The 25,769-nt window shown below is 37.3% G+C and overlaps 8 protein-coding genes across 12 annotated transcripts; 4 read left to right on the plus strand and 4 right to left on the minus strand.

Moving 5' to 3' along the window:
* Positions 1-114: 114 nt before the first annotated feature.
* On the minus strand, positions 115-1,215 carry LOC17880018 (cysteine--tRNA ligase 2, cytoplasmic). Its single transcript, XM_006286268.2, has 4 exons — positions 1,043-1,215; positions 686-749; positions 404-565; positions 115-291 (listed from the first exon to the last, which is right to left on the minus strand). Exons 1-4 carry the CDS (start codon positions 1,213-1,215, stop codon positions 115-117), a joined length of 576 nt encoding a protein of 191 aa, XP_006286330.2.
* A 2,320-nt stretch (positions 1,216-3,535) lies between these two features.
* Positions 3,536-9,101, minus strand: LOC17879739 (protein transport protein SEC23). 2 transcript variants are annotated; one of them, XM_006283094.2, is made up of 12 exons: positions 8,192-9,097; positions 7,862-8,035; positions 7,606-7,767; positions 6,823-6,965; positions 6,557-6,632; positions 6,253-6,422; positions 6,049-6,130; positions 5,422-5,499; positions 4,743-4,904; positions 4,377-4,640; positions 3,999-4,103; positions 3,536-3,879 (listed from the first exon to the last, which is right to left on the minus strand). In XM_006283094.2, the coding sequence occupies exons 1-12, from the start codon at positions 8,972-8,974 to the stop codon at positions 3,733-3,735; spliced, it is 2,346 nt and encodes a 781-aa protein (XP_006283156.1). In that variant the 5' UTR covers positions 8,975-9,097; the 3' UTR covers positions 3,536-3,732. The 2 variants fall into 2 exon arrangements, with proteins under 2 accessions (XP_006283156.1, XP_023634054.1); XM_023778286.1 differs by lacking the exons at positions 3,536-3,879; positions 3,999-4,103 and having other exon boundaries at positions 4,463-4,521; positions 4,742-4,904; positions 8,192-9,101.
* Positions 9,102-9,845: 744 nt separating this feature from the next.
* On the plus strand, positions 9,846-12,859 carry LOC17878424 (actin-related protein 2/3 complex subunit 4). Of its 3 annotated transcripts, none has more exons than XM_023779013.1 (9): positions 9,846-9,965; positions 10,474-10,559; positions 10,750-10,815; positions 11,124-11,176; positions 11,286-11,313; positions 11,414-11,488; positions 11,697-11,801; positions 12,170-12,263; positions 12,568-12,859. In XM_023779013.1, the coding sequence occupies exons 2-9, from the start codon at positions 10,557-10,559 to the stop codon at positions 12,822-12,824; spliced, it is 681 nt and encodes a 226-aa protein (XP_023634781.1). In that variant the 5' UTR covers positions 9,846-9,965; positions 10,474-10,556; the 3' UTR covers positions 12,825-12,859. The 3 variants fall into 3 exon arrangements, with proteins under 3 accessions (XP_023634781.1, XP_023634779.1, XP_023634780.1); XM_023779011.1 differs by having other exon boundaries at positions 9,857-9,965; positions 12,170-12,259; XM_023779012.1 differs by lacking the exon at positions 9,846-9,965 and adding an exon at positions 10,239-10,344 and having other exon boundaries at positions 12,170-12,259.
* Positions 12,860-13,166: 307 nt separating this feature from the next.
* On the plus strand, positions 13,167-14,650 carry LOC17878777. The gene is made up of 4 exons (XM_023779149.1): positions 13,167-13,278; positions 13,690-13,915; positions 14,044-14,170; positions 14,255-14,650. The coding sequence occupies exons 2-4, from the start codon at positions 13,716-13,718 to the stop codon at positions 14,330-14,332; spliced, it is 405 nt and encodes a 134-aa protein (XP_023634917.1). The 5' UTR covers positions 13,167-13,278; positions 13,690-13,715; the 3' UTR covers positions 14,333-14,650.
* Positions 14,651-16,258: 1,608 nt separating this feature from the next.
* On the plus strand, positions 16,259-17,663 carry LOC17879947 (xyloglucan endotransglucosylase/hydrolase protein 15). Its single transcript, XM_006284180.2, has 3 exons — positions 16,259-16,767; positions 16,859-17,052; positions 17,136-17,663. The coding sequence occupies exons 1-3, from the start codon at positions 16,492-16,494 to the stop codon at positions 17,533-17,535; spliced, it is 870 nt and encodes a 289-aa protein (XP_006284242.1). The 5' UTR covers positions 16,259-16,491; the 3' UTR covers positions 17,536-17,663.
* Positions 17,664-17,749: 86 nt separating this feature from the next.
* Positions 17,750-19,572, minus strand: LOC17880348. 2 transcript variants are annotated; one of them, XM_023779354.1, is made up of 5 exons: positions 19,186-19,572; positions 18,944-19,071; positions 18,600-18,830; positions 18,402-18,495; positions 17,750-18,224 (listed from the first exon to the last, which is right to left on the minus strand). In XM_023779354.1, the coding sequence occupies exons 1-5, from the start codon at positions 19,556-19,558 to the stop codon at positions 18,034-18,036; spliced, it is 1,017 nt and encodes a 338-aa protein (XP_023635122.1). In that variant the 5' UTR covers positions 19,559-19,572; the 3' UTR covers positions 17,750-18,033. The 2 variants fall into 2 exon arrangements, with proteins under 2 accessions (XP_023635122.1, XP_023635121.1); XM_023779353.1 differs by having other exon boundaries at positions 18,402-18,498.
* A 223-nt stretch (positions 19,573-19,795) lies between these two features.
* On the plus strand, positions 19,796-21,822 carry LOC17878568 (COP9 signalosome complex subunit 8). Its single transcript, XM_006284500.2, has 5 exons — positions 19,796-19,959; positions 20,048-20,127; positions 20,480-20,661; positions 21,210-21,317; positions 21,582-21,822. Exons 1-5 carry the CDS (start codon positions 19,876-19,878, stop codon positions 21,719-21,721), a joined length of 594 nt encoding a protein of 197 aa, XP_006284562.1. The 5' UTR covers positions 19,796-19,875; the 3' UTR covers positions 21,722-21,822.
* Positions 21,823-21,879: 57 nt separating this feature from the next.
* On the minus strand, positions 21,880-23,914 carry LOC17878533 (F-box/LRR-repeat protein At4g14103). Its single transcript, XM_006282533.2, has 4 exons — positions 23,874-23,914; positions 22,797-23,742; positions 22,520-22,660; positions 21,880-22,444 (listed from the first exon to the last, which is right to left on the minus strand). Exons 2-4 carry the CDS (start codon positions 23,724-23,726, stop codon positions 22,106-22,108), a joined length of 1,410 nt encoding a protein of 469 aa, XP_006282595.1. The 5' UTR covers positions 23,727-23,742; positions 23,874-23,914; the 3' UTR covers positions 21,880-22,105.
* Between the last annotated feature and the right edge of the window lie 1,855 nt (positions 23,915-25,769).

The following is a 25,769-nucleotide window of genomic DNA, read 5'->3' on the forward strand; positions in this document are numbered from 1 at the left end:
GGGTTTTGCAGCCTGCATGTATGATATGCAAATATCAGCATAAAATTCAAAAGCCTCAGCTCAAGGGTCAGAGCTAGACAAGTACTTCAACAAAAGGAGGAAAAAAAGAGAGGATTAGATTCTGAGACAAACCTTCCATAGTGCAAAGTCAGCAGGATTGCGCTTCCTTGGATCAGCAGCGACACGCTCACCAGCTCGAGTATGGTCCAGCACTTGACCGTAATTTGGTGACTTATCAACAGAGAAGAACACGTCACCGCGCACTTCATACCCACAATCTTTGGCAATGATCTGTAACCAACAAGGAAGCATAGAGGTTAGTGAGAGCTACAGTAGCATCACCATATAGCGGATCTAACAAGTAAGAGCAAAGAATAAAAATGTGAGGTTTCCCAATGCATACCGTTTCAATCATCTTGATTATGTGCTCCATATGGTCACTGACACGAGGCTGGTGGGTGGGAAGGAGGCACTGAAGAGCACCCATATCAACAAGATACTCATCGCAAAAGCGACTACTGAGATCTAAGGGGTTCTCCCCACACTCTTTAGCTCTGTTGATTACCTGTACAAGCCAAAAAGAGAATGTTGTGAACCTAATCATAACCAAAGAGGGCAGAAAAGAAAGAAGTAGGACTCTCATATATAAGATTGAAAAGGTTACAGGACAAAGAAAATGCCATACCTTGTCATCAACATCTGTAAAATTCCGGACATAAGTAACTTCATAACCCAAATGCTTTAAGTATCTGCATAAACGACAGAAGAAGCAGATAAATAAATAGCCAGCTCAAAAAGAAAAGTCACTCACAGATCTAGTTATCCAGCTTGGTTCGGTGTTATCAAATGGTAGTAGAGAGTCTAACGATACACTAACACAGTATCAAATGTTGTATACTAGACAGAAACCTCCAATTTGATGCAAGAAAAGAAAAGAAAGAAAGACAGAAACCTCCAATTTTAACTCAGGCGACCTAACGAACTTAAGTTCAGCAACAGTGCTACCACAAAATCGAACTATGAAGCTTGTTCAAGACCAGACCTGTATAGGACGTCAAAGGAGACGGCAGCACGAGCGTGGCCAAGATGGCTGAGACCGTAAGCAGAAATCCCACAGAGATACATCCGGATCTTGCCGGGGTTGATGGGCTTTACAACTTCCTTCTGTTGAGTCCTCGTGTTGTACAAAGTCAGCTCCCTCTTCTCCATCTCCATATTTGACATCGCTTGCCCTAGATCTGCTCTCTCGAAAAAAGCTTCCGTACTCTGCAATGGCAATGGGGTTTTCTTTACTCAAAATGGGGTTTAGCTCTCTCTCTAGAAACTTAAATGATCAGGCAAATATAGAAACTTGGAGATCACTCTCTCCACTCTCTCTACTGACGTCATCATTTATTTAGAATTGTGGGCTTCTTTGGGCCTTTCGCTACTTGTTCGGCCTTTTATCCAACTCTGGTCTTTCAGTTCTTCTTTCTCTTGGCCTGGCCACGCCTAATATTTGTATTATTTTCTTATTTATTATTTTTAATCCTAAGAAGTGTGGTTCGATTTTATATATTTATATTTTATTTTAGTGTTTTTTTAGTTTTTGGCTGACTTCATTTCTATTGTACATATCTTTTGAAAAACTTTTTTTATTTTTTATTTTGAACTTCTTTTAACCTGCACTTTATCGTGGGGTTAAAATTTTTTAATTTTAAGTTATATTTATTTTATTTTTATTGAGTTTGTCAATATTGTATGATTTTACTTTGATTGTTACTTCTAAAATTTCATGCGTATTTGATGCGTCCCCGGACATCGAGTCACCAAAACCGCCGTCCGTCCGTCCGAGAGCACCATCCGGCCGGCCGCATCTATCAACCGTTCCGGCAAAGTCTTCAACAAGCGATCATCCCGACGACAACGATTCAACATCAACACTTCAAGACATCAACAAGGATCATCAAGACGAGCAAGGCGAGGTCATCTCATGATCTTCTTCAACGATCAACCTTTCGACAAGCCGAGCTTCAACCATTCTCACTGAAGGTTCGTGGAACGCATCACCACCGAGGAACCTTCGATCAAGACAAGCTTTGGGAAAGCTTAGCTCGAGTGCCTTCACCTCCACGTCCGAGTGAAGGCATCCCGAAGACTCTTTTTCCCAACTTCGGGTTTGTCCCAATGGGTTTACCGAAGGGGTTTTAACGAGGCAGCAAGTCTAATGCACCTCCACTTCGATCCCACTCGACTCACGACTAGGAAACTTTAGTAGACAAGCTCCGGAGCCGAGGAAGTGAAGATCCTATCTCCAAGAAGGCATCCATCTTCAATAAAGCCTTCTCCATCGATCCTTATCGATCTGTTTCTATTTTCTCGAAGAATTCTCGGTCGTTCCACTTTTTACCGAGAATTTCTCGATCCTTTTACCTTTTTATCGAGAATTTCTCGATCCTTTTACTTTTTACCGAGAGAGCCGTTAGAAAACGCGCTTTCTTGCTTTTCCTTTGTGTGGAGCTTAAAGACCCACGTGTCTAGGGCAACTTTAAGCCCACTTTCTTGATCACTTGTCTATTTAATGGCAAGTCTCTCGATTGTAAAAGACACGTTTGAATAAACTACCAAAAATGTTTCCTTTTCTCGCGTCTCTCTTCGTTTTCTCGAGCCGTAAAGGTTAGAGATCGAAAATCTTTGAAGATTCTCGAACCGGGTTTCGTTAATCTTTAAGCCGACCGTATCGTGAGTTATTTCCATAGCTCACGTGTCGTCATTCGATCCACACACCACCCAGTCCGAGTACTCCTTCATTTGTACGAAAGGTACTATCCCTGGACGTGACATCTCTTTTGTATTGTTGTAAGTCGCTGATGGATTCAGCTTAGCCAATAAAAACCTTGCATGCAGTATTTACAGAGTGTTTAAATTTAAGGATAAGGTTATAAAAACCATAACACAGATGAAAAGAATCATCAAAATCGATGAGTCAACCGACACCGTGGCAATGTCGGAACATCAAAGTTGAGTAATATGACGTCATTTCAAAGCGAAGCGAAATACAAATATTTGTTTTCGAATTATATGTTCCTGTCTCGTATCCATTCCTATAAGTTTATATTTTTCTAAATAAAAACATCATTTACATGTAACTAAATATAATTTTTTAACAACATAATAAAATTAAGATTTAATTTAATTCGTGTTCTAGCATCAGATTGATGATGTTTTAAAATTACTTTTGTGGTATTTTTGAAAAACAATGTATTTTGGTGGTATTTTGAAAAAATAAAACTTATACTTAGTCCTGGACAATCGGTTACCCAATCGGGTTTCGGTTCTACCCATTCGGGTTTCGGATAAACCGGTATAAGACCTATAGATCCCATTCGATAATTTACAAAAAATTTAGTTCGGTACGGTTAGTAACTAACCGGATTCGGAGCGGTTTTCTACAAATATTTAGATATATTTCAACAATTTGGTGGCTTTATTGATAAAGCTAAATATTTTTCTTTGTTGTTTATTCAACAATTTGGTGGCTTTATTGATAAAGCCATTGACCCAAAACCATATAATTGATCATACAAGATATCATCCGATGACAAGATAAGAAATGCAAACAGGAAATCTTTATAATCCAGACAAATCCAATGCAAAAGACTTCAACCATGCGAGTACCTTCCAAGATGTATTAATGAGAGACCAAAATGAAAAAGAGCTCTAAAATGGTACAGGACTGTGACTACTTTTTCCTCAGGATTGCACGGCCAGTTTCGAAAGATGCTCAAAAAAGACTTGCAGGCTCACATCATCAGTAAAGATTATGTCTGACCCAGCTGACATCTCGTTTGCATTGTTGTAAGTCGCTGATGGATTCAGCTTAGCCAATAAAAACCTTGCCTGCAGTATTTACAGAGTGTTTAAATTTAAGGATAAGGTGATAAAAACCATAACACAGATGAAAAGATCATCAAAATCGAGCTGACTAAATAAATATAGAAACATATGCCAATGCTAACCTGCGACCCATGTTGATCACACACAACTAATCTTGGGGCTGGGAAACGCTCCTGTACTAACATCTGGGAATCCTCTTGAGGAGCTTGCAATAACTGAGCAAAGGCCTGACACGAGACATTGGAGTTTCAGGATAAAGATGTCACAAAATGAGACACCATGAATAGAAAATTGACCTTGTCACCGCAGCCCAGCTTATTTAAATGGAACCAGCTCTTAAGAGTATTTATTCCTAGACTAATGTCTCAATTTGGATTTCTACCCTAACCCCGGTGTCATTTTAACAACAGAACTCAAAAGGATCATATCATTTGATAGCTACACAGGTGTAAGAAATGCTTTAGTAAATAAAAAGACTACTGGTTCAAAGCGTGCATTACCTCGTGTTCAGGCTGATCATGATAACCCATGGTTCGCCATTGTGCTATAGTCATTCCATGGAAGACAACAACACTAAAATATGCATCTAATAGAAGAATTCTGTCGGCTGCAATGGAAGCCACATCCAGCAAAGCTGGCTGAGGTGGTGCATTAAATGTATATGACGTCAGTGATGGTTGGATCATGACAGTTGCATTTGATATATTCTCCCGGTTTAGCAACATACGGAAGTATGCAGTTTCATCAGGACTATTGTTAAAGACCTGAAACCATTCCAACACCGCAAAATATTAGAAACATGATTCAACTATGTAGACCAATTTGATAAAGGCATCTGGTGATGAAATCTAAAAATAGTAGTCTACCTGAACAAACTGCGACCGTCGCAGGTTGAACATGAACTGAGGGAACAATGAAAAATACGTATTCAGCGTGAACGAGGTTGGATCATCCTTTCTATATTCACCAAATTTTGAACAGAGACGAATGAGAGTCCGATCTAGCCATCGAGTAGCATCAAATCCCTCCTGAGGTAATATATTATACACGATATACATGAGCAACACTAACACAAAAATACAAGCAGTCAACACTGGACATAGTACTTCAATAAGAAGGAGTGCGTAGCAACTATTAGTTAGACTATCAGCATTCAGCCTCACACAGACTATAAAATTTTGTATATAGAGATGAAAGCTGCATATCATACAGCCACAATACATCCTCAATAAATATGCTACAAGGAAAAAGTCTTCAACATTTTCTGAAGGAACAAATGTAAGCCACCTCAGTTATTTTGTTTTATATATGAAGTTCGGTTGTGTGAAAAATAAAGTTTTACTTCCTTTGGACATATAGATGAACATTTGACAAAAGATCCTGAACCCCTGGTAAATAAATTTGGCGAGGGAAAAAAAAAAAACCCCCATAATTTAACTGACCAAAAGCAATATTGACTTAATTCCCTTACCCCAACAGGATAAAAGAAAGTCACGGTCAAATTAATCCACATATTGTAAGCAACAAGAAAATGATGTAAGGTACCTCTGTTTCCATTTTTAAGGAAGTTAATCTTGCCATAACCACAGCAGCAGTTTCTTGATCAAAGCCTTGCACAAGTTCCTGAGAATGTATACAGCAACAGTTGTAAGAATGCTTGCCAGAAAGCTTTTAGATATTTAAACGGCATAATACATTAACCTTAAGCACAATTATTATTGATTCGGTGACGATATTGAAATCTAAAAGAAAATGGCTAACAAGCTGGTGAAATGAAAAATTCATGCAACCAACACCATAATTCAGAGATTCACGTGATAAGGATTAAGAATCATAAAGCATTAGGAATCAGAGTACGTTAAACTGTAGCGGTATCTAAAGAATCCATGTTTATCCTAACCAACCATTTCCAAAGAAATAAGAATGTGAAGTCCCATTGAAAGCCAAAAAGCTAACTATATTCACAATAAATAACGTTTACTAACTACACAGAATGATGGCAAATAATAAAATTTACTAGCAGATATATAGGTTCTAATCCTAACATGAACAATGCTACCAAAAAAACTAAACAGTGCTACCACAAAAGAGCTTGTAGATTACATTAAAGCCAACTGAGTATAACATTAGATATTTAGAGTAAAGTAAGTTTAAAACAAGACTATGACGAACCTCTGTACTCACAGCAGTATCTACCCACCGTCTGGATACAGTTGTAACCCGGAGTAAATTTTGACCTTTGGGGCTTTGGTAACTGCAATTGATTCAACAACAGTAAATCCAATATTTCTAAAGAGAAAGTAATAACTTAATGCAGAAAAGGTTTAACACAAATATAGCGAAGGAAGAAAGTGACAAATAAAAGGTGCAGAATACCTTGTGACAAACTGCAAATACAACTGAGGATTTACAGCTCCAGGAGCATTTGACCCGGTTGAAGATAGATCAAAGAATACAGTCAAGCAGGTACTCTTATCAAGGCCACACAACTTCCAAGCACTGGTATTCCCCTCTCCAATGACTGTGTCAGCAACATTGGGACCTTTCTGCAAGGCACCAAATGAAAATAAATTAAAATCAATTATAGCAGGCAGCTTTATTCATTCACCAAACAAAAACATACACAAAAAAAAAAAGACATCTTGAAAGAAAATGGAGTCTTAAGTACTCGAGGTATAACCTTTTCTAATGAAGAGCAAGGTCCAATTATTCCTTGAATTTTGATGTCTTTGGAACAATTGATCTCCAGCGTGCCACTGAAAATGAAATTTCCAAAGTTAGTTTGGACTAAAGGATGCAAAATATACAGTCTTAGCATAGAAGCCATATTATGCATATGCTCCACGAGAAAGGATCTTAATTGCCAATTATTATTTATCTTGAACCACCAACTCAACAGAAGATATAGTAGCAAAGTATTGACAAAGAAGCAGAACAGAAACATACTTGAAGCAGAGACCAAGAGAGTGCTCGCCATCTTCAAACACCCGCTTGAAGGAATCTTTAAATACAGAATGGCCAAAACTTTCAGATAGAACAACAAGACCACCGGTACTTTCAACTGCAACTTTCATTTCAGCAACCCCAACCTAACTATACCCAAAATGCAACAGCAGAGATAATTATAGTTAGGTATCTAATCATGTGATGAAAAATGATAGTGACACAAGCGAAGCCCTATCAACACTAAAGTTAAGAAGAAAATATAATCAGTCTTTCATAAAGCAAAGGACATCAAAATGAAAAGAAAAAAAAGGGTTTCTGATATGGCTCTGGCAAACATTTTATCTAGAGAAATAAAGGTAACATTTCTGATTTCTAGATAATAGGGATGTTCTCAAACAATAACATAGATTGCCATTCAAGTTTATAAAATGTATGTAAAAGTTATATCTATAAATGGGTTTCTTTCGTGCACAGCCAATAACATCAATAAAATTAATCAGAAGAAAAAGAATAGAAACTGGTGATCACAAATTAGTAAAATAGCTCGAGTACAGATCGCCTAACAATTTGCTAACTCGGAATGCATATTCAAAATAATGACACATAAAACATCACTTTCAGGGAGTTAATGAGGGATGATGGCTTTCGTTTTAGCTTAACTGTCACAGTGACACAGACAAAATAGAGAAACCAAGAGTTGCAAAAAACTACACATTATACCTGAAAGTAAGCAGTATTTGGGCATCAAGCAAAGTATAATCATGAGTCATGACACATTAATACCTGATCAAGTGCAGAAGCGAAAAGGTCTAACACATGACCCTGAGCGACCAGCTGCTTTGCAATACTATCATAAAACTTGATTGCTTTTTTATAATAAGGAGCAGCATCTTTATCTAGATCTTTGTGGGAGCGCACAGGATCTGACAAATCCTTTGAGACAATCTGAAAAGAAAAACAAAATATGATTCAGACAATAACAAATATGGATAAATGAAACTTGACAGTGCCATCACCCGAGGAATCAACAAGCACAAACCGTTCCAGGGCCCTCTGTACATGGACCTCCAACCAAAGCTACAATTCTAGCCCCAGTTCCAGGCAAGCAAGCTCCAAGCAATCCTGCAGCTACACTCAATGCCACACCTGTGCATCTTTGGGGACGATGACCTGGCTGAACAGGCCACTGGTCTGTTTGGAGCTCATCCAAAAGCTGCATACCAAAAATCAGCCACAGCAGTGTTGAAATCCATGTTACAATTGATGAATCATTTAGAATCAGCAGAATTCGATGAAATTTGACAATCTACATGAGTTAAATGAAAACAAACATAGGCGTAAATATATCCAAACCGAAACCATAACCCACCAAGTCCAGTGTGTATTCACACTCCGAAGCCGGCAGCAGGAATCTGTTAACTCCAGAACTCTGGAATCCGTTTTGCGCTCCTTTGGGAAACCCAGAAGTGGGAGCTCTCCTCGAGGAAGACCCAAGCCCCAACTGATCCAAAATTTGTTCCTTGGAAACCTCTTTGTTGCCTTTAAAGACAAAAACTTTAGACATCTCAGAGAACCCCAATTCATGTACATGAGCCTGAGTACCAAACGACACAAACCCCACCAAAGCATTCTCCGGAAGCAACCCGATCGCCTGCTTAAGCGCAGATTTGGCATATCCCAACTCTTCCTCGATCATACACGTATCAAGAACAAACACAAACACAGGCGGAGGCACCTGAGGGGGAACAGGAGCACCAGTTCTCGGATCGAATTGACCACCAACACCAGCAAGAGACGGCGGTATCGTGTATTCAACAGTAGTGTAGTGTTGATAAAGCTCACCAGGGAGATTAGTCTCAGAGATACTATGGTAATGAGTCGGGAAAGTATTCCTCTGGTAACAAAAAGGGCAGATCCAGATCTTGGCGATGAAATCAACACGAGCGAAGCAGTTGAGAACAGCGCTACAGGTACGGCATTGGAGAGGAGCATAATCGAGATTAAGGATATCGGGATGACGACGGATCGGAGAAATTGAAGCGGCTAGTGGAATCACGCACTTGCTAGCTTCAACCTTAGTGCGAGGCCAAAAATTCCAAGTCATACGAACTCCATCCATACCTTCTGGATCCACGTACGCCATATCCGCCATTGGGATCAGATCCGGGATCGAATTGTGGGAGTTTGGTGATGGAAACTGAGAATTCTGGGGTCAGAGGAGGAGAGCCGTGAGAGATTAGGAGTTAGGAGTCGCGGCTGATCACTGGGAGGTCATAACGCGAGAGACTCAATTTGATTGGATGGATGATGATGACCGGATCTGGTCTTTAAGTTCGGGTTCGGGTCAAGTATTGCTCATTTAATTAAAAAGGAGATTTGCTAGAATAATCTTAAAAAAAATATTAGATAATAGCCAAAATATTCAACCAAGATTTACAAAAATCTTTTATTTTTACAGTTAACTTTTATTTTTATTTAAGGTAATGTGCTTTCTAGGCTAGCTGTCTTGCCTCTTTGGTCATCTAATTATGATTTAGAGTTGAAAATGAAACTAAAACTCCACTAAAAATTACAGATACTCAGTAATTAACTAAAATATATTTATTAAAAAATTCTATAAAACAAGAAATGTTTTTTTACTAAACATAGAAAATTCATCAAATATAACATTCTCTCAAACCTAACCAATCTAATATTACTAAAGTAAAACATTATACTATATTTTATATATTTGTTTCTGTTTTTGGTTAATTATAAGCCATATAAACTTAGGTTTTGTTGATTTTTAAGTTTTCCAATAAGAGTTACAACAATACATTTGGTTTATTGACCGTGTTTTATATAAACTTCAAGTTTATAAAAGCGTTTTTTTATTTTAAAAAGATTAATAATTTTTGTTTTGTTTTAATAATTAAATGACTTTAAATAAATTAGTATATTAGTAAACCCAGACCCGGTCGGAAAGGGTAGACCGGTTCGGTTATGACGACATTTTGGAACGATGCAAAAGAAGAATGATTTCGCTCATTTCTCCTCCGGTCGGTTTGATGATATGTTTGTTGGTTGTTTCAATTCTTTTCTTCGATCTCTAAAAAAATCTCCTCACGATCTCTCTTATCTCAAGATTCTCCAAGCCGTCCAAGGTATTCAAGTTTATGGTTTTAGGGCGTTTGATTCAGTAGATGCTTTCTCCAATTCCTATGCTTTGTTTGTGACTGTGTCCCCTTTCTCACTTTTCCAAAAGTTTCAGACTTTCAGTAGATTTGTGATTTGGGTCTCTCAATTTCCAAACTAACGAGCCTCCGTTAAAGCTTATCCTCCACCTTAATGAGTGTATTCAATTATGCTTAAGTTTAGTCTACTTTTTGGAACTTTTCATTGATGCAATCTTGATTTAGTTTGCTACTTGCCCGTGTTTCGTTTTGTGTCGATCTCAAACTGGATTCTTGTACAAACTTCGCCTATATTAGTGGATTCTTGTTGCTGCTTGATTCTTGTTGTTTTGCTCTCTTCTTATATCAGGTTAAGCATTTTGTTGACTTATGATCCTAAAGTTGCTTTCTTGTTCATGTTTTAGTATAAAAAGTGTGTGACCTAAATTGTATGATACTAAAGATGCTTTCTTTTTCTATGTTTGGATGAATTTTTCAGCGCACAACAACGATTCGTTGAAAAGAAAGACAAAATCCTAATTTTGGTGCAAGTCTTGAGTAGAATAACAGCATTTCTAAGACATGGTAAGAACTTGGACTGTTATTCTCATCCTCTATTTGAAATGAATTGTTACTCTTCTGCATTAATGTTTATTCTTTTCATACTTGACAAATATTGTATTTATTCAAAATTCTTCTAATCAACGTCTAACGCATACTAATTTGCTGCAGAAATTGTTTTAAATTTGCTAATATTGATTCTTTGATGTTCCAGGCAAACTCATTGCGGCTTTATCTAGCATGCATTAAAAATACACTCGAGGCAGCCATGTGCTTACAGGTACAAACTATTTTGGTTCAAGATATCATGACACAGGCTGCAAAGTCTCCATCTTTATGGTTTATTATGCTTAAGGAAATAAAAGCTTCATGTTTGTGTAGTCCCTCATCTATGTTCCACCGATGGTGTGTTACTCTCACGTATTAGTCTTTTAGTTGTCGATTAGGGATAATGTGCTATCATTCACTTTGACTTTTGACATTTTGTGTCGCAATATTTGGTGTCAAATGTAGAAACCTATGCATGATGTAAAATTCAGTTTTACATGGTATATATTCCTGAAAGATTCTATATTTCTCTACTTGCAGAACTTTCCGTGTCAAGAAGTTGAAAGGCATAATAAACCAGAGGTTGAACTAAAGTATGTAAGCTTGTCACAAGAAGATGCATGTGAGAATGGAATGCTCTTTTGCTATTTTTCATTTCAAGTAGTAGAATCTTAATATCACCATGTTTTTGTTTTCTTGTAGGACGAGCCCAGAACTTTTACTAAATCCTGTAAGAAGTTTATTTGTTTCCCTCCCAGTTTTGCATTGATATTGCACTTTTATCCTACCTAAGTTTTGTAGTTGACTGCTAAGTTTTTTGCAACTTGCAGGTTTTAATATGCCGTAATGAGGCTGAAAAGTGTTTAATAGAAACATCTATAAATTCACTCCGGATAAGCCTCAAGGTGGTTATTAATCTTACCTTAGCTTTTCCCTCGATCACTTACAAGAAGTGCCCCTTGTGATACACTGATCAACAAAGGCTTCGTGTTGTCTTCCTGCTACTTACTGTTTCCTTTAGTTTTTTTCTCCTGATATAATGTCTTGATGAGTCATTACTTAAACATCTGTCTTGTCCTGCTGTCACGAATATTTGTTATCATTAATTTGCAGGTCAAACAAGCGGATGAACTTGAAAACATACTAACCAAAAAGTTCCTTAGATTTTTATCCATGAGGGCAGAAGCTTTTCAAGTACTGCGGAGGAAGCCAGTGCAGGTAGACTTTATTCCTGATTCAACACTTACCTACATCTCTGTGCTACTATGTTTATCTGGCAGTTGTAATGCATTTTCTCTTCTGAACAAGTTCTAATTATTCTGGTGAATGCATCATTAATTGGTAGTATACAAAACTTTTCCTTCATTTTTGCATTCTAGACGGACACTTTATAGTTTATAGGCTTAAGATGGACACTTATGAATTCTTTTGACAATTAAATTCATGCCACAATCCTTTCTTTTTCCCCCCGATTTATGAACCATGAATCATCTCACCGTGTGGAAATGCATGCCTTGGCTTAAGATTATTTACTGACTATTCCCTGATCCCCTTCTACTGGTTTCTTCTTTGTTGGTCTTGAGCAGGGCTATGACATTAGCTTTCTTATAACAAACTACCACTGTGAAGAGATGCAGAAACAGAAGCTTATCGATTTCATTATTCAGTTTATGGAGGCAAGTCTTTCTCTAAACCAAATCTTGTTTATTCTATGACCCTGGTTGCATGCAATAGTAGCATCCTAACGATCAAAATATGTAAGGAGTAGACTTACATCGTTGTGTTTCTCACAGTACTAATTTGAGAAGTATTATTCTGACTAGTTGACCTAACCACAGTCAATATATCCGCCTATAGTTAGAAGTGTTTCGAAAAGAGTCGAAAGAGATTAGTTACTCTGATGATGTCCTCCAACATTGTATTCTCCTCTTAATCAGATCGAAAACTTGAAAGTGTGAGTAATATTTTACCATGGAAAATGCAGGATATAGAGAAAGAAATAAGGGACTTGAAGGAATCAGTGAACACAAGAGGAAGACTCGTTGCTACAGAGTTCCTGAAACAGTTCATGTAAAACAGCAGTTGAGGTATTATAATGTAAACCACTCATTGTATCAATCAGTCATTATTTGGTTAAATTCCATCTACACTCAGACATTCACTTCTTTTTGGTACTTCCACTGTTCTTCTTACACAACCCGATGTCCCAAACCATCGGCTTGGTCATTGTACTGTATGTAACTCAAATACTTCTAAAAAATGGTGTGTTGATCATACATGTTCCAACGTACAATCCCAGAACCAAGAAATTGTTTTATTTACCACAAGAGGACCAACAAACTGTTAACTTTAGATACTTCCCTATGGCTAGATCATCAGCAAAACTCAAGTGCCCTATGAGAAAAGCAAACGTCGTCGTTTTCTTCTGGTTTTCACCATAAACCCAAAAATAGATGTTACTGGGCTGAGCCCATTATAATCGGGAGAATTAATAATTTAAATGTTTAATACTTTAATTGATAATTATGAAACGACGCCGTATTACACAGGTTCCTGAAGAGAAAGTCTAAAAACACAGTCGTATCTCTTTTCCGGCGTCTCCATCGCCGTCTTCTTCTTCTCAATCTCGCTGTCTAATTTCGTTCGGCTTCGACCTCGTGAGCTACTTCTGAGTCCGGCCATCACGCAGCTCCAGGTTAGTATTGATTAAACTCAGAACAACAATACGGTGAATGAGTCGGTGTGTTGTACCTTGAATGGTACTGATAACTATGGTTTTAGGGCTCTTTCATCTGAGGAACCGATTGAAAATTTCTAGGATTTAAGGGATCTTTCATACGAGGAAACGAAAAATTGTTGATTTTTATGGATTCTTTGTCATCTCACACTAGTGTGCACTGTGCAGGTCATTTAAAAACTTTGAATTTATGCAAATTTTGGGTGATTGGCATGGTTAATGGATTCCTCTCAATCTATGTTCTGTAACACAAAATTTAACAAATTTGCATGATTCAGTCAGAAAGATGTGAAATTACTGGTTACATGTAGTAGCTGCTAGTCTTGGGTTTTGTGGTTAGGTTTCAACTGTTGATTTTTCTCCTTGCAGTCATTTGCTTTGTGATTTATACAAAGATGACAACAATTGAAACCAATCAGAAAACTCAAAAGTCTTCTCCTTCCGGTTCTGCTGCTACTGCTACCGCTACTCCCAAGCAGCCATCAGCGTCGTTTAAAAGGTGGGGAAGAAGACACCCATTTGTAAGATATGGAATTCCGATGATATCTCTCACAGTATTTGGAGCACTCGGACTTGGCCAACTCCTTCAAGGCAGGTCAGTTCTTTCTTGATTTAAACTTAGCTTTTGAATATATAAGTGAAATGTTCTAGGGGATATAATATCAATATATCTGTTTAGGATTTTTCAATCTGTGTAGAATATGTTTTATTTGGTTAGTTCAGTAAGGATATCGCAAAGGTAAAAGATGACCAAGAATGGGAGATTATAGAGACAAGAAAGGCCCTTTCGAGAACAGGACCTGTTGATGCTTATAAACCTAAAAACACATCCATCGAAGAAGAGCTCAAGGTATCATGATTTAACTAACGCGTAGACTGCAAAAAAAGCATTGATGAAACACTAAAATCTTGACTGGGCTGTTGTATTCCGCAGGCTATGCAAGAGAAGGTGGACATAAACTCGTACGAGTACAAGAAAATTCCAAAGCTAAACGAAAGCCAGTCTGATTAATCGAAGTCAGTCCTTGTATCAGAATTTTGCCTTCTTAGATGTGTTCAGTTTCAAATGACTCTTCACATAACATAAGCGCCCAAGTAAAAAAAAATACAGTGCAGTAGGTTTTGGCCTTGCTAAACCAAGAACAAAAGATGAGGCATAGGGCTATTTCTTCATTATACATCACTTGATTGTCTTTTATAAAATTAGTGTTTGGTAATCCAATAATCATAAGATGCTTTCTTTCGATTCAATCCATTGTTTTAGTATTTGTTGTAATCATGAATCTCTATGTATACATATAATATAAGGATACGTGTGTCAATTTCCGAATTCGATGAATCTGAATACAATTTCGAGTTTTGTAAGACAGGACAATGAACTCCTTAGTTTAATAACTTTAACTTGTTATGATGACTCTTGAGGTTTTGGTTGGACCACCGCCTTATCCATACCTCTTTGTTTTTATTGATTTTGCCAACTATCTCTATTCATCATTTACTAGTCAGGAGCCATACTTGAAAACCTAAATGTGTTGCCTCTTTAAATGGCCACACATTCAAACAAAAAAAAACCCACCGATCATGAATGGAATATTAAATTGCTCTAGTTAATACTTAAAAACATTTTCGAAACCAACCTACAATGTATCCAATGGCCTCTCAAAATCTAGATCAAAGGGTTTCAGTTTTAATGCGTGTAGTATTAATGTTTTATTTTTATGTTAGACTTGAAAAATCTATATAACTACATGTCTACACAATAGTGTAAAACATTAGTAAAGAAAAAGAAAAAGTAGATAGAAATGTTTGATTAATTAAGGCAGTGCCAAACTCACTTTATGTGTTGTTCTTATTAGGTAAACGTACAAAATCATAACAGAAGACACTAAACTTCTATACAACCCTAAACAATACTATGTTATCCCAAACAAATGAGTAATTGGAAAGTGGAATATAGTCATTTGCATGGGGATGGGAATGCCATGCCATGCCGGCTGGAACAGATAGAGATCGATGAGTTCCGTTAGGTCACAGTCACACCACACGTGAAGGAGGTACGAGGCAAGTGACAAATCTGAGAGACAAGAGATAACACAAAGTCTACAGAAGAAGAAGAAGAAAGAGAGTGGCCATCTCCATGCCAGCTTGTCACTCACCATTCCTATTCTTTCCTCTTTTTTTGGCTACATAAATTCTCATTTCCAAGACTAGAAACAAAATCATACATTGGTGTCATACAAGAACAGGAGAGAACATTTTATTGTTACTTTGTTAGATGGGTTACCTTATTTTTAGTACTATATATTTAAGATAGTTAAACTAATTCAATCATTGCAAAATCACTTTAAAAACCACCATATTGGTCGTAAGAATTACTCGTTAATTTTTTTCACCTATATAAAAAGATAAAGAAATATATATAAACTATGATATAGTATTTGAAAGGCATGGGGAAGTAGTTCTACCAATCGTAATGATTCTTAATCCTTTATAATTCTCCATAAACTTTTGTCCTGCCTTTGTTACTAAATTATTATATACATACACAAAAAAAATAAACAATCTCTAATAAAATGATGAAATGCATAATATATACATGGTGAATGATGGATTCTATTATGTTTATCAACTTTCTATCCTCAATCTGAAAAATATTTTAATGAGTTTGAACTAATTTATTCTTTCAATGTAGTAGATTAGAATTCTATTATAAGAAGAACCTCAAAAAAAAGGTAAGGAGGCTCGAGGTATGATGATGATGGGTGAAGCAGAAGAGCTGGCAACAGCTCTCAACTGAGTGTAGTGTACACTCTCTCACACACTTCTTTTGTTCTCTTTCTTTTGGACAGCTTTATCATTATTTTCTCTTTTCTTTTTTTCACTCATATTATCAAAATAAGCCTCATGAGAGAATAAAGCAAATATATGTATACCAATGATGGGGCTTCTCAATAATGCAAATAAAAATGGAGTATATGAAATTTTCAAGATTTTAAAAAACAGCTGTAGTTAAGGTTAGCTTCTCATTCCCAAGGCTTCTCAAGCTATATATATAAATACAGCTATCCCCTTCTTAAACCCATCTCACACCAAAACATAAACAGCTCTCATCTTCTTTAGTTTTCAAATTTTGTTAAACACCTTTCATTTGTAACACTCAAACTGACTCAAATGGGTCGAAACTCAAGCCTCACCACTTTAGTGGCGACTGTTCTGTTGGTGACAATGGTCGGTTCGGCTTACTCAGGCAACTTCTTTGATGAGTTTGACCTTACGTGGGGTGACCACAGGGGTAAAATCTTTAACGGTGGAAATATGTTGTCTTTGTCACTAGACCGGGTTTCCGGGTCGGGTTTCAAATCCAAGAAAGAGTATTTGTTCGGACGGATCGACATGCAGCTCAAACTCGTCGCTGGGAACTCTGCAGGCACCGTTACTGCTTACTACGTAACGTTCTTAAACTCGCATTTTACTCAAAATGTTACTAAAACATGAAGAGACTGATCTTTGGTAAAAATTTGTATGAAACTTTTTGCAGTTGTCGTCACAAGGGGCAGCACATGATGAGATAGACTTTGAGTTTCTTGGGAACGAGACAGGGAAGCCTTATGTTCTTCACACCAATGTCTTTGCTCTAGGGAAAGGAAACAGAGAGCAACAGTTTTATCTCTGGTTCGATCCAACCAAGAACTTTCACACTTACTCCATTGTCTGGAGACCCCAACACATCATGTAAAGCTCTTTTGACCTCTCCCTCTGCTTCAACGCTAATTGAAAATGAAGATCTTGTCTTAACTTTGTTCTTGTCAATGCAGATTCTTGGTGGACAATTTACCCATTAGAGTGTTCAACAATGCAGAGAAGCTAGGTGTTCCTTTCCCAAAGAGCCAACCCATGAGGATCTACTCGAGCCTGTGGAATGCAGATGACTGGGCCACTAGAGGTGGGTTGGTCAAGACTGACTGGTCCAAGGCTCCTTTTACAGCTTACTACAGAGGATTCAAGGCTGCGGCTTGCACCGTCTCTTCTGGATGCGACCCTAAATTCAAGAGTTCTTTTGGTGATGGTAAATTGCAAGTAGCGAACGAGCTCAATGCTTATGGCAGGAGGAGACTCAGATGGGTTCAGAAGTACTTCATGATCTATAATTATTGCTCTGACCTCAAAAGGTTCCCTCGTGGATTCCCTCCAGAATGCAAGAGGTCCAGAGTCTGATGTTTGATGTGATTCCCTCCATGATTCTCTACTTGTTTGATTGCAATTCTTAGATTGGTTTCTTTATCTGTTATTCCATTGTACATTCTCAAGTTCAAATAAAGCTCTTATCAGCTACTTTCAAAATATAAGCATCTGAATCCATAATTAGTCATGACTAGTGTTCCTTTCACAGGAACTGTCACAGTTCTAAACTCTAATAAGGCAAGATTACTGTGGATCAGATAACAACAACAGTTTGATATGCTTGAGAAAAAACAAAGAAAGAGACTACTAATGTTGAACAACAAGACAACTGTGGAGACACAACAATCAACAAGTCTAATGCTTAGATGCTAGTTACCTCTAAGGTTTGTGCTTTGGAGATAAATTGTTAGGTTCATATGATCTAGGAGCCGTTTTAATTCTTTGACCTACAAGTTCCTTCCTAGATGAACAAGCTCTAGGCGTAAACAAGTCAAACACGCTTTAAGCTATATACAGCTTCACTAAATAACACTAACAGCTAAACTGGCTAACAAAAGTTTGAGTTTCCTGTTCGTACTCCGGATCAGAAAGTGACGCCTCAACATTGTTAGAGCATGTATTCAAATCTTTAGCTTCATTTGCTGCCCCTTTATTCTCAGTGGCTGGAGCATTTGTTTCAATATTCTTCTGAGGATCTATATGTTTACTGGTTTCAGCCGTCCCTAGAAGAACAATTAAAGACAAAGAACAATCATTTCCTAAGTCTACCATCTACACACAGATACACTATATACAATTCACCTAGCCACAGAAGACAGTAAGGACTAACTGTACCAATGTGACAACTATTACTGACATCAAAAATACCATGCGCAGAACATGAATATAAAGAGACTTACCAGGATTATCCTCTGAGCTATCTCTGAGATATGAAAGCATTCTTTTGTAATTCACAGAACCTGGCACTTTAAATAGCCTACGCTTGGAGCACAACTGCTTCATGTCAAAAACAGGGAAAATGTTAAAAGACAGATGGAAGAACCAAACCAGCCGGACGAAATCAAAACATTCAACGCAACAAGACTGAAAGATCATACAGGAGGTTTGGTGGCACTAGATGAAGTCATCTTCTCCAAAGGACTAATGTTTCCATCTAATTTTTGTGCTGATGGTTTAACAAAGCTATTGGGAGATAGCAAAACAGTCCCGGTTGGATCTTTTGCATCAGCAGCATCTCTAGTATCATCAGCAGTTTCCTTCAAGTAAGGAAGCAGTCTCCTATAGCTCACAGAACCAAGGTTCTTGAAAATCTTTTCCGGATGACGAATCTATCACAGTGAATAAGCAACCAGTGAAAAGCCAACATTGCAGTTTAAACATATCCTTTGCTTATAAACCTATCCAGAACACATACAAGTTTGCTGCTGAGCTTGGTACCAACCTTTTTCACAGAGAATCCATCAATGTCTTGGCGGATAGAACCAGCTACACTAGTGAACTTATCTGAATCCGGTGGCGTCGTTTGTGAACATTCCCCTACTTCTATATCACTGATTCCTATTCCCGCAACTGTTTCACCATTAAAAACCATTGTGGAATCAGATCGTCTCTAAACACATCCTAAACTATTGAGAATTTTGAGTCTGCTTAGACGAAAAAAAGAGCTTAAAAAACAGAAATTACCGTTCGAATTCGGAGTATCGCAAGGAGATTCCACATTTAGCTCCTTCGTTTGATTTTGCCCTTTCATGAGACAGTCCCAATCGCTAGGGCTCGAACTTTGGGATGATACGCGCCTGAGACACAGATTCCTCACCGTGACACGATGACACGCTCGAGGATGTTTGGTAACAATTTTATCGCTGAGAGGCGACGCATGATCCGTGAGAAATTTGTTTCCGATGTGAGACAGAGCTGATTCAAATCGAACGGTGGAGCGGTTGCTGTGATTCCGTAATCTGCTTGCCATAAGGTTCTTAGATGTCGCATCTCGAACTGAAGAAGAAGAAGAAAATCGCATTCTCTTCGCTAAGGTGTAATCTGATGATTCCGCCATGGAAGAGCTAACGCCAAAAGCAGCTACAGAGTCAGAGAGAGAGAGAGAAGAGAGAGTTGTTTTCGCGGGAACATACCTGTTTGGCGCGAAACTTTTGGCTTAGTGGATCAACACCACAAGAGCTTTATTGGGCTCGGCCCATTTTTAGTACGGTTTAAATTTGGTTATGATCGGTTAAAGTAAACCGTGTTGAGGAGGTTTATAAAACTTGTGTGAATGAATCTGAGAGAATTTATTTTTTTCCCCTAAGAGTGTTTTAGAAAGAAGGATCGTCATCTTCGCCAAAGCTTCGAGAGCAGTGCAATCGAAACCCAGCCATGGATCTCTCATCTGTTAAGGAAGCTCTAGCTGAAAAATCCTTTGATAAAATCGCCGATGTTTGTGATAATTTGATGCTTCAGGTCACAAATTTCTCTTCGCTATTGTTGTTTCTGATGATGTTCACTAGGGTTTTGTGAAGTTTTAATAGTTTGATGTTGTAATTTATAGGTTGCTAGCAAAGGAACTGCGTTTCATGATGACTGGCCTTACGCAATTCATCTTCTGGGTTACTTCTACGTCGACGATTGGTGAGTTAATTCTTCTTCTTTGAATGTAATTAGTTCTCTGATGAAGTTAGAGAACGTTTCTTTGAATTCTTGTGGATTTTAGGGCTTCAGGATCGGTGTGTTTGCTTTGAAGATAACAATTTGTATCCTAGAAGATCTGTCTAGGGTCGTAAGTTCTTCTTTTTGCATTGTCTTCTTCGTATCCACTGAGATGAGAAACTTCGACACAAGTTAATAGTTGTAGACGCTCCTTTTAACAGATTTTTTAACAGATTGTTGTATGTTGTATGTTGAATATATGACCGTTTTGGAGTTGGAATTGGAGTTGGAATTGTATTTGATGTTTGTTGTGCTTGTTTGGAACTAACTGCAGTGATAGCGCTCGTTTCTTATGGAAGACAATACCTTCATCTATCAAGGAGAAGAAGCCTGAAGTTGTTGCAGCTTGGAAGATTGGTCAGAAGCTGTGGACACATGACTACGCAGGTGTACATGGAGCAATCCATGGTTATGATTGGAGTCAAGAGGCTAAAGATCTGGTTGCTGCATTCTCAGGTTATTCTTGAACTAAGCTTCTTGCCTGCTTATTACCATATAAGCATGTAAAGTTAAATTTTTTTAACTTCATATTCCTCTCTATGTTTCGAGCTTTGGTCTGCATATTGGGATTTAATAGCTGTGTTGTTATGTTAACTTCTGAGGCCTTACTTTAGGATTTGTGTCATGCACTAGGTTTCTAGCTGTGATCTGGACATTGAGATGTAATTGCTGTGTTGTTATGTTAACTTTTAAGGTCTTACTTCAGGATTTGTGTCATGCACCAAAGCCACTTGTATCTTGGCATTGAACTTATGGAACATGAATTTGAATAATAATATTGCCTAAGTATGTACCTTATCAGTTTTTGATTAAGAGGTAGCTGCTTCTTTGATCAAACTAGCACCATCCTGTTCTAGTTGTTCCTTATTGTGCATCCTTTTCTAGGCAGCACAGCTTTTATAGCATTTTTATCAATTGTTTAACCTGACTCTTAATTGCCTCTTCCCATTGGTTGATCTTTTCCATAATCCCCTAATGTTATTTATGCGTGGGATTTGTTGCAGATCTTTACACAAAAAGGATGTTTCAGCTTTTGTTGTCTGCCTACTCCACGATTACCATTCCTGAATTGGCACTTTTCCTGGGGATGACAGAGGATGATGCCACAACTTGTAAGCTTCTTTCTGCAATTTCCTTTGCTTTCAAGAGATTAACCATCTTATCCCACATTAATTCTCCGACTTCTACTGGATTCATTCTTGTATTGAAACTAATCACAAAAAGATATCTGGAAACGTCTACTTTTGAAGAATCTTGAAGAGTTTGTGGCAATGGCCTAGCTTAGTGTTTTTGTAGGCGTATACAACCATATATGTTGCGGAATCAGAATTAACAATATAATTGTTTTTGTTTTTTTTTCTGCTGGATACACACAGATGTTGTAGAGAAGGGATGGACAGTGGATGCAACTTCTCAAATGGTAACTGTGAAGAAACAAGCTGTTAAAAGAGAGCAGAAGGTGGATTCATCGAAGCTGCAACGCTTGACGGAGTATGTGTTCCACCTTGAACATTAAAACTAAGGACACAAAATCTCCTATTAAGATAGTGAATTCACAGAACAAAAATTTGTTTTTGAGAGATTTCACAATGATTGATCTAAGTTGCATTATCTTGACTCTCGAGTATATGACCAATTACTCCTACAAGATCAGTTTACACAACAAAGTTACTCAACAAACAAAAAACTAAAGATAACATTGTGATCATTTTAGCGATTAGAAGCTAGGATACTCCGACAGGATCAGTTCACACAACAAACGAAATGAAACAAGAGATGAAGCTAACATTGTGAGTCAAAAAGGACAAAGCCTAAATAGCACATGTCTTTATAACAAAAGTACGCAGAAACAAGAGAAGGTGACTTTAGTTACTACAAGCAAGGGTACTCCCAAACTTTGTTAATTATCTCTGAGATAAGGAGGTGGAGAAGGCTGTGACCAAATTAGTCGGAGAGCGCACTTGGATGAAGTTACTTCGGAAAATAGCCTCTTAAGTCCGCCTGCAACTCGACTAAGATTTCGAAAACTTGGTGGGTTGTAGTAGAAAATCATCTTTTCAAGATTCGGCATTGTCTCCAAGAAATACTTGATCTGCTTCTCCGTTCTTTCACTCAATCCACCAAATCCCCGTATCTTTATAACCTTCACCGGACTTGCTGATAAGCAACTGAGAATCTCCTCACGAGGTTTGCACAAGCACACATCTCCACATCCATCCGTGGCTTTGTGGATGAGGCCCTGAAACATAGTGAAAATATTCTCAAACATTGAAAAACGAGACAACAAATGCTATTCAAAGGTTTTGTTCCGTACTTCGAAGATAAGAGTTTCAAGTTTTGGAGAATTCCTGAGCAAGCCCGGCAATGACTGCCATCCTACTATGGGGTTACTCTCGATGGTTAACTGAGTCAGGTTGTTGAATAGCGGAATTGCACCGCAGCTGTATGTAAGAACCTGAAACAAAATCATGACAACATCACTAAATTGCAACCACTAACTCAAATTCGTAAGCATTGTTAAAAAGATTACAGGTTGTTTGTTTTCAAGTACCATAAATTTTAAAAAGACTAGAAGAAAGATGGGAACAAACCTGAAGAGTGTTGGCAGATAGATAAAGAGTCTTCACATTGCACAACCGCTTAATAAAATCTGTTGCATTACCAACCATATCATTTTCCCCATAACCCTCATGGTAATTTATCAATAACGGCTTCAACAAGCGAAGATCGATATGGGCTTCAACAAGCGAATCGATATTAACTTTTGGATACGTTCCTGCAACAGTGTCAGTAAACTTCAAGTAGACAATATTAGGAGTATCTAAAGACACACTCTTTGGAAACTCATCCCGCTCTTCCCATCGAAACGTTAGTCTCTTAAGAGTTGGGACAGACACCGAGGCGAAATCCCAAATGAACCAAGATATATCATTCAGAACTAACTCCTCAAGCATGTGACAACCAGAGAGAAGCTTGGTCAGCCCAATACCATGCTTTTCAAAATGGACACACTCAAGATGAAGTGTCTTAAGCTTTGGGAGATAAACATCTTCATCATCAAAAGTGGGAAACAACAACCCAAAATATAACTTCAGCCTAACCAGTGTCTTGCTCATGTAGACCTCTGAAGGAAGCAGAAACTCCGATTCGAAAGCCAGATGTAGATCAAGATCAAATACACAGCGTTCCAAAACATTGTGTATCCAAGGAATGACACGAACTGGATCAACACGGTCTCTGACCTTTAAAGAGAACTTATGCAGAGGAGAATTTCCTTGCAATGCCAACACTCTATCCACAAAATCCATAAAACTTGTCGAAATGTCATGCTTATTCCTAGGATTCAGATAAACAGAGTCGTCCAAATCAAGATTAGGAACATAAGCAAAGAGATATCGCCATGTTTTGGAAAGAACTGAGGTAGAAGCAGCTTCTTTAGTGGGAAGAAAGGACAAGATATGGCAAGTAATGGCTTCTGGTAAAGTACTGATTCTATCTCTTCTATGACCACTAAGTTCCATCTTTTTATTCAAGAACCTGAAAGAGGATTCCAAAGATTTCAACTTTCTTACCCTAGTCTTACACAGTCTACTAAGAATCAAACAAATATGCTATAGCTTGAGAAAAAAGATAAAGAAGAGCAGAAGATGATGGATATTGAGACTTACTTGGAGATATAAGCATAGCCCACCAAAACCACTCTGTTGTAGAAATATTAGGGTTTTTGGGCGATCGTATTTGTAGGCGAGAGTGAAGAAGAAGGAGTGAGTTTCTTTTTTTTTTTAGAGTGTCATGTCAAGTGTAAACATGATCTTTTGTAAGATTTTCTGTATAAGATATTTTGAACTCTATTTAGATAATATATTTTAGTCAGATATAGTAGCACTTTATGAAAACATTACTTGAAACCAAACCAGATGAACAAGATCATTAAACTCGTCCTTAACCACCTGATGATTTACAAACTTAGACCACGTTTAATGGTGGTTAAGAGTTTTTCTTAACAAAATGATCTTAGCCTTAAGAGGCCACTATTAAACATGGTCTTATACATTACAGCAACTGAGTGTTCTAGTGTTTGAACTGAATTTTCAGAAAACAAATTTCTAAAATTGTAAATTTGACAATAAATTTCCAACGATTTTTAGACTAGATTTCAGTCAAATAGCTGAATGAGATTGTCGGGTAACTAGTAAAATGAAAAGCTTGTAACGAGTAGTAGAAGATGATATATTCTTACGTCAAAAACAGAGTTGAAATGAATGAGAAGTAAAGGTGTGAAGTGAGCCACTTGGGATCATTAGGAAAATGTCTCACACCGAGAATGAAAAATATTTTTCACTTTTTATATATGATTGCACTCTCATCTAATTTTAGAAATGTCGAGAAAGAGAAGGTTCCCACACATGCACCGAACAAAAATGGACAGGGTGCAAGCCATCGGATTCGTGGACTCTTGCCTCGCTGAGTATTTTTTAGACTGTTGATAAGTCCTTTTTTGGTTATGATTTGGGATGCACTTGAAGTAACTTGGGATGCACTCCAAAGAATTTGCATATTACTCTAAAAATATTTTCCTAAGCCTTATCTCCTTCTACTATATAAAGAAAAGCAGATCCTCATTATTTATGAAGTTTTTAAACAGAAAGTACTGTCAATTCTGAAATTTTATCTTTGTCTTGATTCGTCCAAGTAAGTTTTAAATTTACTAGTTTTAAGAGTATATTATGAGATCTCACGCTTTTGTAAGGATGAGACAAATAATATACTTCTTTCGAAATTCCAAAGCTTTTACACACCGGAAAAAAAAAACTGAATTATCAAAATTTGAAATGAATTTAACAACTAAGACCAGCATTAGTGGGAGGATGCTATGGGGTGCTTAATATTTAAGTGGGCCAAGAATGATTGAAAAACAAAAAAGAAAGCCCCTTAAAAAAAGAGAATCGATGTTTCTTCACACATCGGAAGAATCCCATAAGTACCGCCACGTGGCGCAATCTATTATTAATTTATTTTAAAGTATCCCACAGTACTCTACTAATGATGGTTTAAACAAACCTAAAATAGAATTTTCTTATTGATCTAAACAAACCTAAAATAGAATTTTCTGATTGATCTTATCATACTTTTCTCTATCCTACCTCCTCTCTTATCTCTGGCTTTCCCTATTACACAAAGTCACGAAAAGTAATTAACAAACTCAATTCTCCAATTATTAATAGTCTCGTACTATAAATCGTATATCTTTTCAAAATGTACCAAAAGTCCCAAGATTCCCAATAAGATAATATAATTAATTAGATACAAAAACATTAGTTGAAATAAAACCAAATAAACAAGATCATCAAACTCATCCTTAACCAAATGTTTACATACTTGCATTAACTAAATGTTCCAAGTTATTTTGTTTTGTAGTATCATCTTTTATTAAGTCACGTTGTCTCATGTGATTGGGCATTAATTGACAAAAATTCAATCAAAGATATAATCTGACTGGTTTACAAAAAAAAAAAAGATATAATCTGACTAAGTAGAGTTGTGATAACCATGGTGGTTGGGTG

Source organism: Capsella rubella, unplaced genomic scaffold (genome assembly GCF_000375325.1).
Source record: "Capsella rubella cultivar Monte Gargano unplaced genomic scaffold, Caprub1_0 scaffold_7, whole genome shotgun sequence".
NCBI classification, from domain to species: Eukaryota; Viridiplantae; Streptophyta; class Magnoliopsida; order Brassicales; family Brassicaceae; genus Capsella; species Capsella rubella.